This window comes from Aulonocara stuartgranti, assembly GCF_965226115.1.
Source record: "Aulonocara stuartgranti genome assembly, chromosome: 4".
Taxonomy (NCBI): Eukaryota; Metazoa; Chordata; class Actinopteri; order Cichliformes; family Cichlidae; genus Aulonocara; species Aulonocara stuartgranti.
Genome location: NC_138942.1, coordinates 26196784 through 26211138, shown reverse-complemented (window position 1 = coordinate 26211138; position 14355 = coordinate 26196784). Strand labels below are relative to the sequence as shown.

At 41.2% G+C, this 14355-nt stretch overlaps 1 protein-coding gene and 2 long non-coding RNA genes across 3 annotated transcripts in view; 2 read left to right on the top strand and 1 right to left on the bottom strand.

Moving 5' to 3' along the window:
• Nucleotides 1-14355, bottom strand: part of LOC309705819 (caspase recruitment domain-containing protein 10) — a 19626-nt gene extending 5271 nt beyond the window's left edge. Inside the window, 24 exon segments of the mRNA XM_082531824.1 lie at nt 237-352; nt 836-948; nt 1044-1202; nt 1319-1421; nt 1535-1604; nt 1818-2058; nt 2185-2308; nt 2459-2636; nt 3448-3514; nt 3517-3567; nt 3699-3745; nt 3829-3917; nt 4005-4042; nt 4206-4242; nt 4634-4738; nt 4838-5017; nt 5136-5261; nt 5357-5476; nt 5589-5759; nt 7323-7461; nt 8177-8363; nt 9476-9613; nt 10740-10985; nt 14137-14355. Coding sequence (XP_082387950.1) covers nt 237-352; nt 836-948; nt 1044-1202; nt 1319-1421; nt 1535-1604; nt 1818-2058; nt 2185-2308; nt 2459-2636; nt 3448-3514; nt 3517-3567; nt 3699-3745; nt 3829-3917; nt 4005-4042; nt 4206-4242; nt 4634-4738; nt 4838-5017; nt 5136-5261; nt 5357-5476; nt 5589-5759; nt 7323-7461; nt 8177-8363; nt 9476-9613; nt 10740-10985; nt 14137-14143 — 2852 coding nt within the window. The 5' untranslated portion in view covers nt 14144-14355.
• Nucleotides 4677-5244, top strand: LOC309705851. The gene is made up of 3 exons (XR_014276621.1): nt 4677-4800; nt 4901-5054; nt 5157-5244. It is a non-coding gene; the product is annotated as an uncharacterized lncRNA (long non-coding RNA).
• On the top strand, nt 9558-10821 carry LOC309705852. Its single transcript, XR_014276622.1, has 3 exons — nt 9558-9647; nt 10461-10586; nt 10743-10821. It is a non-coding gene; the product is annotated as an uncharacterized lncRNA (long non-coding RNA).

Below are 14355 nucleotides of genomic sequence, written 5' to 3'. Positions count from 1 at the left end.
CTTAATTTCTCTATCGAGTAAAAGTTATATCGCGATACATATCGTTATCGTTCTATCGCCCAGCTCTAATTTTAAGGTAAGAAATAATCACTCTAGAGAAGTTAAACGCTCCTTACTCCACAAAGTGGATTGCCATTAAATACATACAAAGCTTGGATAAAGTACAGTAGTGCTGCTATGGTGAGACCAGAACTTACTGTAGCACTGAACTGAAAACTGCCTGTGTGTGCACTTACCTCAGCTTCTTGTGTTTTTTGTTCTTGGGGCGAATATGGATGACGATGGGGTAAATCCCAAGTCTCAATAAGCCTTCAACACTGGACAAGCCCAGCTCGAGCAGGCAGTGTTTATCCTGAGACAAAGAGATGGCATCTGTTTATCTACAGCTCGTTTAAGGTCCCAACACACCATTTCCATCAGGTTGGGTCAGGACTTTGCCTGGGCCATTGCAAAACTCGCTGTGTTTGGTTTTCTACAAACGTGGTGCCTTCCATTATGACCAAACATCTCCGTATGTATGCTGTCATACAACAAGCCATCCTTGTTTAGTCTTTTTTAAATCATGCTCTCATGAACTTTAACATTTAACATGCTAACTGAGCCTAGTTTTTTAAAGGATTTCAGAGTCCTGTGGAAATTTCTCCCCGCGATTGTCGGTAATTGACTTTTATTGGTTACTTAATCGTCCTAAAAACAGCATTCTTCATTGTCCTTGAGGAAGACATTTAGTAGGATGGTTGTAAAGCAAAATGTGGTGACATTTTTGCATTTTCGTCAGGCAAAGCAAAAGCTTCTTTTTGAAAACCACACCCCCAGAAAACACCGCTGACCTTACCTGGCTGATGACATCCTGTATTGACTGCAGCCTTATGCCAAGGGCCTTCTCTGGACTGCAAGAATCCAACAAGAATATTCTCTTGTCTTGTCTCTCTGAAGCTGGAATGGGCTCTGAAAATATTTAATGTATGATCAACAAATCAGCACCAAACTTTGTGCACTGTTGGGTCACTGTGAGTGGATAGGTCTGTGTGTTGCACAGATACCTGGCTGGCAGGTGTTAAACTTTAATCCAGACTGTGCTGGTTGCAGGAGCTTCTCTATCAGACCACGGGACAGCAGAGACGGTGAGAAGATGACTGGCCGCTTGGTCTGAACCTGCACTGACTGTACTAAACTGTAAGGGATTAAGTGGTCCTCATGGCCTGACATGGCAAAAACAAGTACAAATACATCAACACAAAGTGTGCACATACACAAACAATTCATTTATGACACAAACATGCTATTTCATTGAGGGAGCGACAGGGCTTCAACTTACGTTTGCTGAGCGTGTAAAGGACCTGTTGTGTGGAACCAATCCCACGGCAGTTTGGATCCACCGCTTTGACCAATCGTACACGGCCTGATGTTTTCTTTAAGAACTACGCAAAGAAAAATATACATCTTCCAATGAGGAAACGGGCAAAAACTGTAATATGAGGCACCACAGCCGTTGTGCATGCTGATCATGTAATTTAAATATGCATCAACTTACCATCTTCTTCTTAGAGTCCTTTTGCTCCACTGACATTTTTCGTAACCTTATGAGTAACAACTGTTGAGCCCTGAAAGAGAAGTCGATATATTCTTAGTTATTTACACTAGTCACACAGCTATTTTGTTATCAATCTAAATTTATTCGCCAGTTTTGTAAATATATCTACCTTCTCTTATATGTACTTGAACTAAATAACACTGGCCTTGTGGAACTTTCAGGACTGAATTGTGCCTTTAAAATAATAATAAAGCAAAGTCACGTCAAAGTCTGACTGACATACCGGTTGTAGTTGGGCATGGATCCTGTCTGCAAATGCTTGGCTGTGCTCGGGTCCACCAGGGAGCAGCGCCATTGGTATTTTCCATTGTACCTTGTATCTGTGACATGTATAATGTCATCACAAGAAACACCCAAAGATGGCGGGTCACCATGAGGCTCCATGCTGAGATTAACACGCACATAGAAAGAGTCGGGACCCAAAAAAGTTGGCGATGAAACCTGCGAGGACAGGTTTGAGTACCCTGAGGATGAGAAAGCATGAGAGGGGGCACCTTAGCGCCACCTTTCTGCACCACGAGGGGAGATTTCAAGAGCAGACTGACCGGCCTCATATGAATTTTTCAAACCTCCTGAAGTAACAGACTCACCCTCTGGGTTGCTCTGGAATTTAAGTGTTGACGGCTCGGTCCACCACTGCAGAGAAAAGTGGGCCACCTCAGCAGTGCACTGACTCAGCAGCACACTTCCCCCACCAAACAGGACTTGCTCCAGCTAAAAACAACAGGACAAAAACTGCATGTCATTCTACAGCCTCATTTTCATAGAAGCAAAGGCACACACTTGTCCTTGTGGTACACGTATTTCCACATGCACACATTAAAAGTGCTCATATATGATATAATCGCATATGCAGACGCCAACCTCCAGCAGCTGGCTGCCCTCCTTCAGTCCACATTGTTCAGCTGGGGAACCTGCTCTCACATGGCTGACAAATATCCCCGTTTGGCTTCCTCCAATGATGGTGATGTCATCGGCAAGACTTGGTCTCCTGTGCTTTGGAGAGGTTGGGGGACTTGGAGATGGTGAGCAGTGTAGGTTCCTGAGAGATGGCAGAAGACCGTCAGAAGCAGTAAGGATGAAATTACATAACACTAGTCTGTGACGGCATTCACTTTGCTTTGGTGCCACTTTTGTGCTCTTTACATTATGTTGTACACTATGACAGAAAATTGCACTTATATAATATTAATCACATTCAAAACTGTTTAAATTTTTATCATACAGTAATTATGTAATGAACTCCATTTTTTAATACCAAAAAGATAATAATAATAATAATAATATATAATAATAATAACAATAACAACAACAACAACAACAATAATAATAATAATAATAATAATAATAATAACAATGATAATAATAACAATAATAATAATAATAATCCACCAGGAGAAAATAAAATGAAGGACAAACCAGATACATTTTAAAGACATCTAAACATTTAAACCATGAAGTTTTTTTCTTTAATTGTTTAAATTTGAAAATTTTACTTCATGTGCTGGAAAGATTTTTTCCTTTGAAGCTGTAGATTGACATCTGCTCTTCCTTTTTTTTTCTTAGCTCTGTTGGTTTGTTCTCGCCTGTTTGTTTACAATAAATAAAGTTATTTTTGAGTTGTGTAATGGTCTGTGGCCTAATACCCACAACGTACCTCTGACAAAAGAAATGTTAATGCTCTTCTATACTAATGTTAATGTTAGGACCTTTTAGGACCATCATTCTCACCTACGAAGATTAAGAGATTGCCCTGCAGAAATTAATATTACTTGTAATTAAGGAGGAAAAATGACAGTTTAACAGAGCTTTTACTGGTTTCAGTGACAGGCATCAAAGCTGTAAGTTTGTACCTGGGCACTTTGGGACTGGGCTGCTGTGCAGAGACTATGGGCAGGTTGACCAGGTCAGGGGGAAAAAATGAGACTGCAAGGAGCTCCACGAATCTGACAAAGAAGGCTCACTCTGCTCACCTGAAAACACCAGAGAGCCTTTTAATGTACACTTACATTTTTTACACTTACATTATTAGATTGAACATGATTAATCACCAACACATTGATTAAAAAAAAAAATGGTTGTAAATGCAAAGAGTCAAATGTACCTGGAATGTTGTCATTCTCATCACTGCCCCATGAGTCCAAGTCAAACCTTTGTGGAAGCAAAACGAGGAAAATGGTAATCAACGTGAGAATAACGGGGAAAATTGCAGGGTGAAAAATATATGAACTCACTCTGTGTTGACTCGACGGTTGATGGAGTTCATGCAAGGAGGAAAGGGGAATGTGGAAAGGCGGTTTATTTCCTTTTCATTGGTTTCTGTCTGAGGGTGAGGAGGTAAACATAAAGATGCAGATCTTTAGAATCTTATTTTTATTATTTTTATTATAAGCAGGGCTTTGATACTCACTGACAGCAAGAGGTTCTCCTCTGAGTTTGAACCAGAATCTGTGAATCAGCAGAAAAACACCGTTTACTTTAACCTAAAACACTTGTGATGAAATCCCCCACCGACCTTCCTACTTTGTGTAAATGAAAAGTACAAAAGCAAAAGGATTGCACAAAGAAACACTAGATAAGCATCATCCAGCTGCCAGTGTGGTTGACTTACCCTCTGAGTTTTCATTGGCTGGGCCACTAGAGGGCACCTGTGACACAGAAAAGATGCTCAACAGAGTATGAGCTCGCAGATAATGAGATGTAAGGTACAGGCACGAACATGCAAAGAGTTGCACAAGAATGCATTGCAACATTTCCTGCTCATAATAGGACCCCTTGCCTTGTCTAGCTGCAGTGAAATGTTTCAGTCAGAAAGATACATTCTCTGCATAGCACACAAACAGCATGAAAAAACAAGTTTTTATCCTGTGGGAATTCCTATGATATAAAATGAAGTGGTGATTACACAGCAGTTAGGTCAGTAAGGCCTGTTTCGATTCCTTCTGATCTTAATTTAATCAAACAGGGCAGTTGTGATTCTGTTGTTATTGTCATTCTCATCATAATAACTAAACTACTGGTATTAACCGCAGCACTGACCTTTCTTAGTAACAGATTGGTTCTTCTCGGCTGCGGGCTCAGATCCAGGCCGGGGGAACAGCAGGGGCCAAAGCACTGTTCCTCACTACACAGAGACAGGTGGGACTGGGGGGCAGAGATGGAGGACAACATTTGCATTAAAAAGTTTCTGTAGAAGGCAGGGGAAGGTGAGCGCTGCCCTCATGACTTAGTGTTTGAACTCACACAGTGCAGGCAGGAGCTGTTTGGCTCCATTTTCTCCTGGCTCCTCTCCCTCTCTTTGTCCAGCTCTCTCTGCTGCTGCTCCAGGTTGGCCTGCAGCTCAGCAATGCGTTTACGCAGACGGTTCTTATCCAGCAGACAGTCGGTGTACTCAAGCTGCAGGCTGTCTCGACTGCGCAGGGCCTTGAGATGAGAGGACAGAAGTGCAGAAAGTGAATAGGTTGGTGATGTGCGAGAATAAGCCAGAGCAGCTAAAGTGACTGATGAACTCTTTGTGGTTAGACAGTGTGCTCTCACTAACCTGGTCTCTCTCCTTTTCCAGCTCCATGATTTGGTTGAAATAGGACACACTCCTCTTCTGCTCTGTCTCCCAGTCCAGCTGGAGAGTCCTCACCTTCAGCTGTAGCTGTTCGCACTGAGACTCCAACTGCAAGTACAGTCCAGAAAAGAAAGTATCATGAAGGAAAAGGTCATTATAATGTTATAATGTATTATATAATATGATGGCAGACAACCTCTCACCTTGTCCCTTTGCTCTTCAGTGTTTTGGAGCTCGCTCTGTAGTTTGGTGATGATATCGCAGAACTCCTGTCTCTGCTCGGCAGCCTCCCTGCGGTCCTGCTTCAGGATATCCATCAGAGCCTGAGGTGAACCAAAACAAAATGAACACAGATAAAAAAAAATACAACAAAGAATGATAACAGCTTAAAAAACATGATTTCAGATGATACACAATATGCAATCAAAAACATACAACGACTCCAGTGGGTGGGATCGAGTTCTTCATCTGACTTCCTGTAGTCTCAGTTTTCTTAGGCAGGTTTTCTGGTAGAGCAGGTGTAGAACCAGTTACAGCTTTAGAGGCATCAGGGGCACCACTTGTTTTTTTCTCTGCTGCTGCCAGCCTGGACTTAAGCTCCTCTACCTGCATGTATGGAGAACAAGCAAATAATAAGCATATCAATAACCTGCTAGTGTGGGACTCTTTTATATTTTAATATCAGGAGCTAATATCAGCTGCTCCTTTATTGACAGTGGGTTACCACGACAAATGTTTTTTCCCCTGATATTGAACCAGGGATCTTTTGTTTTTCAGGCAAATATGTGAACAATAACACAAAGGTCCCACTGATAGCAGTATCTCTAAGTCTACAAATATTATCCATTAAGGGGACTTGTTACACTCGTAATCCACAACCAGTTCAAAAGGTGAGACCCAAGGAAAGTCACAAAGAAGACAAAATGAATATAATGCAAGATGATATTGGCAGTGCAAAGGTGGAGGTGTGTATATGAGGCAGGGTGATTGGCTATTTAAAAACGGGTATCAAGAACGATAATGTGGGGCATCTAGCCACGAAGGATGGAAAACAGGAAGGGAAATAGATAACGATGTGACCTAACTGAGAATTAAAAAAATTAAAAAGGGAATGATGTCACTGAAATGTTTTAACCACTTGGTTCTTAAAATAGTCGTTGCTGCTTTTAGGTCAGCATGATGTCGGTCAAAGCGGGCATACCTAATATGGTCACACAGATCAGGCTGGGAGCACTGAAGCCCCACCCACCGCTAAACAAACTCTGTGTTTACGAGGGACAGCAAACAGAAGTAAAGTGGCTTAAATGGTGTGTGGCCTTCAAAGGAGAGAAACCTTAAATGGCTCATTTTAGACAGTAGACAGCAGCCGCTGGCAAAAAGATCCCACTTTGAGATAAGAATGACTTTCAGTAAACAGCTGGAAATGAGCTTAAAGCTTTAAGGTGGAACATTTAAATGCAAAAACCAAAGAGAATTCCACAAGTTGCTTCTTTCAGAGTTTACGTTTCTGTGAAAATCTTTCAGTAATCTGAATTCAGAGGCTGGGACTCGTGATAAGGTGTCAACTGGTCCACTATGGCTCTTCAGAAGATGACAGGAAGGGCTATAGGGTGGGTGGACCTCTCTTGGTTTTGCCATTTTGGACTTAAAATAATAAGAAAAAACCCAGGGCTAAATAATGATGATTTCAAACTATTCTAATAAAAATATAGGATTTTAAAGATCATAGATAGACTGTAGATCATACACTGACTTGCAGCTATTAATATCGCCTTATTTTTACAGCCAGCTGGCTCATTCCTCAGTGGTTCTGTCAACATGTTGTAACAAATCCTGGGGTGGCTGATAACATCTGCCCCTGCTGGCTCGAGCCGCTTCATTTATCTCTTTTGCTGCGTGCCATCCAAAGAAGTTTCGTTGCCTCAGGTGCTTTTATTTGTTCCCTTTTTTATGCCTTCAGACACCACATAACTTCCGAGAACAGCGCTTGTTTCTGTTATATGCATGGCAGCAAGAGGTATCGAAGTCGTATCAAAGCAAACAAAGCTCTTTCTGGCTGACATGGAGCACCTAAAACAGCAGCTTAAAAGTGAAATCAAACAGATGCAAAATGCAAGAGAACTAACATTAATATAAAAATATATTTTTCTTTCACCCAAACCAACTGACCTGACTCAGCAGTTCTCTCTCTCTGGTTGAGGCTTTGCCTTGATCCTCCAAGGCTCTGGAGTACTTCACAGCCTGCTCCAGGTGTCGGTCTTTCAGCTTTCCCAGCTCTCGACTGGCTAACTCCCAGTCTTGACGCAGCCTTGAGATCAAAAACCATCCAGATCAAACATTTTCACTTTTTGTTACCAACTTGTTTTTCTACAAATGTAAAGATGAATTTTCGTGGCTCAACAATTTTAGATAACTCTGGAATTGGCAGAGGTGAAGATGTTGAGATTTGAATTTGGAGTGAGCAGGATGGACAAGATTAGAAATGAACATCAGGTGGACAGACCAGATTAAGTGGTGCAAAGACAAAGTCACAGGCTGGAGGTGCCAGGCTGGAGGACAAGAGGAAGTCCACAGAGGAAGCTCATAGATGTAGTGGAGGAAGACTCGTGGAGAGATGGTGTTTCAGAGGAAGATGCCACCACAACCAACATGTTTATTTTTTTTGTTTTTCTCAGTGTTTAAAATGATTTCTGCAGAATGAGAGTAAAACAGTTTGAAGAAAGTAACATGAAATGTTCTTAAAAGTGTTTTTTTATTGTTCAAAAGTTGTTTAATGACAGAGAAACACATTCTGGAGCCAACGCTGTAGCAGCACATCAGGTTTCTTCCCACTGGGATATAAAGTAGAGGGAAAGTAGGCGGGAACAATGGTGCCCTGACCCCTGTAGCTCTGACAGCCTTTGTGGATTATTAATGTCACCTTGTAAATTCACCCCATGTGAATTTACAGGTTTATATGACATATTTGATTCTTTGACAGAAAAGCTTTAAAGGAAGAAACTGGAAACTAGAAAAGCCCAAACCTTTCCAGCTGTAGTTTGTCATGGCGTAACTCCTGAGCTTTACGCTCAGCGCGGCTTCGCTCCTCCTCCGCCATCCGGCAGCGCTGAGACATGCGCCGTTCGCACATGCGGCTGTTTCGAAGCTGCTCCCTCAGTTTACGCACCTCCAGCAGCAGAAACTGAGTCAAACCCTCTGGACCTTCCTCATCTGCGTAGAAAGAGAATCACACGTGGAGGTCATTATCATGGAAGGAGGGTATTGTGAATCAATGGAAATTGTAAACTGAATTGTGAGCCAGAGAAACTGGCTTTAATGTGTGGGGAGAAAGGACAAATACATGTTTATATGTTGTGGCTGTCAGTAAATGGCACGCAAGAGAACATTAATGCCAAATGTGCAAATGTGTTCACTCTTTTCTCTGCTCTTGGGCAACATAATAGCTTTGTAAAATAATCATATGCTCACTTTCAAAGAAAGCGCTTATGTTCCAGTTATTTGTTAACCATTTCTGTTCGTCAGCAATGAAAGTAAATTAGATGTGTTTGCGGTTAAGATTCACATACGGTCCCTTTTAAGTTTAAATGTCTTGGCTTTAATTTTGTTGCCAGTAAAGAAGAACTCATCGAACTCATCACTTTGGGCTAGGCTAGTTTTTGCAGTCCAGAGCTGAATTATGTGAAAATGAGTGTATTCAACCATCGATGTTATTATCCTGTCATAGCACCACTGTGAGAACCCCTATGACAGCTGGGATAGGTTCCTGGCTGCCATAGGGGTTAGATGTCAGGTACATCTGTCTGTCACAGGGCTAACAGAGAGAGATAGACAACCATTAAAGTTCAAAGTCACAGTTTAGAATCATCATTCAGCCCAATGTGCATGTTTTTGGACTGTGGGAGAAACTCAGAGTACCCATGCATCACGGGTAGAACATAAGTGGGTTAACACTTGGGACTGAATGACTGTGACGTGACAGACTAACCATTGTACTGCCTAAGTATAAACCTTAAATCCTTAAATGTAATCATCAAAATACTTTAGTAGTCTTCACAAACACTCAGTTGTTTTTAAAATTTATAGTGAATTAAGCTAAAATGCATTAAAAAAAACACACCCACAGTAATTTGAGTGTATAAGTTCATCATGAAATCTAGAATATCCCCATACATGGAACATTTTCCATGTCACGTAAATGCTTTGGGGGATTTTTCTTAAGCCTGAGTTACTTTAACTTTAAAGTTTTAATTTAAGGTTAATTGATGGTTAAGTCCCCCTACTATGCCATTCTTCTTTCTATCCACAAAAAAATCTCTGCTTGCCTAGTATGAGGGAGCATCGGTGTGTTGGCTGTTGCCCGGTCAGCTGTGTGTACTGCTCTGGATGGTAAAACTCCAGTGACTCCATGAAGGCCTGAAGACCTCGCTGGCCCTGACCGCGCAGGATGTCCAGCAAACGGCCTTTTTGTGACAAATAGGGAACAGAAAACATAAGGTGAGTAACACTGCAAGTGTGGAATAATTTACTTTCCGTTGCATGACATTATACAGTGACAATGCTGAAAGATAGGTGCAATGACAAAAGGTCAGCTTAGGGTAAAGCAGCACGTTTAACTAACAGATTAAAGAGTCTCAGCACAAGAATGCTACCTCTTTGATGTATGTGTCATTACCTCTGTAGTTACATGCTGTTGGTATTTCAAACACGACAATGATAAAAGACTGAAACAACAAAATTCTCCGGGGGTTGGACCAGGTGTTTGCCTTCAGTGTCTCTTCATTTACAACATACCTTTCATCTTTATCCTCATCCTTCTCTCTGCCTGCCTCGACTTAGCAATGAAGTTCCTGCTCTTTTCTCTCACTGGAGCATTTATTCAGTTTTCCTGTTTCTGACTGATGAACTGTTAGACAAACATTCACATCTAATGTTTATCATTTTGAAGTTTCACCAAAGAACCCACTTCTTGTAGTCTTTTAAGACTGCAGCTCAGCGTCAAATGAGTAATCACGTGTTTGCTTAAATTTCAGTGCTCTGACACCCTTGAAACGATGCTGAAGCACAGATGTCACTTTGACTCTAAAGAAAACCTGAAAATGACAATTTATGAATCATTTCCTCAAGGCGTCGCTCGCACTGAGACTTTAAATGTGTTTATTTATATTTCAGTTACAATCATTTAACGGGCCAAATGAGCAGGCCAAATTCTCTGAGCAACGGAGAAAGGCCCAGTGTTATGTTACACTCCCATGAACTGTAGTAGACCATTGCTGGTTGTGACTAAAGCTTGGATTACTGCACTTTCAGCTGTGGCAGTACAAGTCTGTACAAGCGGATTAAGAAAGAAAACTATAGGAAGTGTGGGATGTGACCCATATCTTGTTATTGGGCGTCGCACTGACTGCGGAGGATGTACGCTGATGGTTTTGGTGGGTGAGTGCACTGTTGAAAGCTACAGCACTTCTGAACCCCTGTGGTATGGCATGTTCGTATCGTTCTGAAGCACCATCTTTTCCTCATGTCTCTATAAATCTGTAGGTGCTGATCACTGATTTGACTTTTCAGCCGAGCTCTTCTTCCTCTCACCAGCTTTGCTGATGCGCAGGGGGTACTGCGTGGAGTTGAGCACCTCATCTTCATCCTGCTCGTCGATGACCTTGCACTGGCGCAGGTACGGCGTGAGTTTTGCCGGGTTGAGGATCCGTGTGAGCTTGTGTCGTACTCCCTCCACGCGGTCCCACAGCTCCTCGCAGCGCTCCTCTGACCACGAGGGAGAAGCTTGTGATTCCTCCTGAGCGATGTCGTCCTCCTCCTCCATCCAGACGGTGACACCTGCGCACGACCAAAAAACGTATCAGTTCAGCAAAGAGCCTGGTCTGGAAAGATAAAACAATGTCCCTTAGTTCATGTTTTTTTCCATTTACCGAAAATATGCTTGTTGCCTCGGGCCTTGCTCATGTCCCACTTCAACTTTACGAGCCAGATTTCCAGACATGCCCTATGTCCACTCCCAGACTAAATATTTTCCCAAGCAGAATTCCTTTGTGAATTTGTTTTTGTCTGACCCCTCTTATCTGAATTCCTTTAAACATCAAAGTAGGTCAAACATTGTGTCATTTATGCTCTTTCTAAACAGTAACTATCTGTTTTTTAACAAATAATAATAACAAAAACCTTTTGAGAGCAAGTTTAATATAATTTCATGCCATAATTCGCTGTGCCTAACACTGAAAGGCTATAAATCCTGGTAGGATTACTGGATTAATCTGCTGCATAGCGAGGAAATGAAATGGGGCTCCTTTACTTAGAGGAGTCTACTCACTACAAAACAGCCTGACAGGTCTGTTGTGGAACTGAGTCTCCAAAAAAAGACTAAAGAGACAAAGAGAAACTGATTTGATGAAGTAAGTGAACAGGAACTTCAATATAACAAATCAGAAGTAGTTAAATTGTTGTAGAGCAAAGGGTCTGCTGTTGAAGTAGCAGGGAGGACTCCGAATCATGGGCTCAGAGGACAGGAATGCAAAGATAGGTGTGACTCATATTGCACATCAACAAACACTCCAGGGGACCACAGACAAAAGCTTTCTCAGCTTGATTCACTTCACGAGACAAGGGGAGAAAGTGAATAGAAACTGTCACACAGAATTCCTCCATATTAAAGAAGAGACAACATAAAGGGCGGTGATTCAGTTATCAGTGAACTATAAAGTACGAAAATATACCGTAAGGCCCCCAAAAGCTGCATGGATCGCAGACATATGTCATTTTTGTTGGGGGGCAAATATAGTGGGGTTTATATTTCCAGGAAGGCAAACAAACTGATCCATTACAAAAAAGAGAGATTATTTTTCCCATATTGATGCCTGAGTGATAATGGGAGTTCCTGCCACTCTGTGCAGGTGATCAAAGCAGTCTGAGGTAACAGGCAGGTTGAGGCAGGCTTGGCTGATCTGTTTTAATGGGATTACGAAGCAACTCCTTACACTCAAGGAAAACAAATACTGGATAGTCATTAGCTGTAGGAAGTAGTTCATCTGCACTGCTAACCAAAGACCTGTTTTATATTCAGAGTAAATAAAAACAGCGGCACACAGTAACACCGATAAGATAAAATTAAGTATCGTTTGGTTCAATGAGAAGATTATGCTTGAAACCTGTTTATCACAGGGTTCATCTCCATATCTTTCAGTAAATTTCACTTATTGTTTGTTTTGGAAATGCGATACACCCCCACACCTTCTGTAAAGTGCAAAAGTCTTGAGTCAACCCTGATTTTTTATATTTTGCAAGGAGTCAGACTTTCCTGTAAATATAAAAAGCAGTCTTGATCAATATTTCTTGAAGCTTTCTGAAGCTTTTTCAAAGTTTTTCTTTCTTTCTTTGGCTGCTTTTCCCACTTGTTTTCAGTCCAGTGTTTGTACCTGACAATTTTCAGGGGAATATTTTTTTTGTTTGTTAAGCTGCTTAGCACTGACCTTCGAAGCATTCAGGCTAACTCGAGGGATGAAACAGTGTTTGTTGTGTCTACAGATAAAAGAAAATTTGGCAAAGAGCCAATTTAAAGTTGTATCTTAAGGCACTTTTTACTAGAAGCATGTCCCACATCATTTGTTCCCATTTGTTTTTTGAATCTATGGAAAATGTCTAAGACAAAAAGACAACACAGTCTGACAGCCAAGTAGTAGTACTCTAAAGAGCTAAAGAGCCATTAGGAAACTTGGGATATCTCGGCAGTATGTGCTGTGTGTGGTGTGCAGTGTGTCCATAAAAAACTTCAGAAGTAGATAAAAAAAGAAAAACTGGCGGGCCTACAAAACCATTTAAAGCAGATAAACAGTACCTGGAAGTCCTGTTGTTAAAAGTCCCGACACAGGACCTGAAAGATGCAACTGGCCCTTCCGTTGCTCCATGGACTGTAACAGACCGCTGAAGCCTAACCAAAAATGATCTCAGTAGAAGGCTTACTGTAACAAAGTCATTCTTAATGAAGGGGAATAAAGGCCGAGGTAGCCAAATTACAGAAGAACTGCAATGAAAGCAGGTCTTATGAAGTGATGTATCCAAGTTAGAAATTTTTGGCTAATCGTCTGTAAGTTTGGAGAAGATCAGGAAAGAGGTACAAAAGTGAGTTTATAAATCTATCAGTAAAACACGGTGGAGACTCTGTCAGTCAGTGGTGATCCTCCCTGAATTGATAGAATTATGAATGCAGAATAGTGGAGTACTATCTGGAAGCATTTGATTAGAAACAATTTCATTTTTTGGCAACAATAAATGATGCCAAACAGACTGCCAATACAGTAAAAGTGTAAATGGATAGAAAAACACACTGTTGAGTCTGGATTAGTCTGGAGAATTATTCTTGAAGAACTTAAAGAAATGTCAAGAAATCTGACTAAAAGATTAAAGGTGGTCATAACAAATATTGACTTTCAAGTATGTTATAATTATACAGACTCCGTTTTTGCCTTATAGTGTATTTCCATTTATGTTTGCATATTTTTTAAACTGCTGTAACCATTTTCAGTTTTCCGATTAAAACATAAAGCAATAAGGAGTGACTCTGTCGGACTTTGGGGAAATCCTTAGTTTGTATTTGAAATGAGTAAAAATATACTAGAAGTGTTCAAAAATCACCATGGTCTGAAATTATTTTGTTGCAAGAAACTGGCCTTTAAAAAAAAATCAAAAATAAATAAATAATGAGAATAATAAACTTGCAGAGACTGTCACTGCAGCTGTTACCACTTCAGCAGTTGTTATGCTTGTTTACAGAAATCAGACATAAAAGCGTACCACTGATAATAACCCAGTAACAGGAGCACACTCCTGCTGCCCGGTAACACCTGTTTATTCGGTTAATGATTGCTAGAAAAGTCTGGTAACCTGTTACTAGTAACACCGTTCAAGCTAATCAAGCTAAAAATTACGCTAAACAGCGACTAAAAATCTGTTACTTTAATCTTAAATGTTGACTTACCACTCATAATTTTCTCCTGTGAATCTGAGTCCCAGTAAACCGCACTGCGATCCAGTCTTTACATCCCAGTCAGGTCCACAAACACAGCCGAGGAGCGCACGATACACGCTCGCACACCTTTGCGCACTCTGCTCCAGTTCCTCCACCCTCAACCACAACATCCAATTGTCAGGCAAGAGGAAGGAGGGAAAAGTCCCACTCCTCTCCAAATCACGGCGG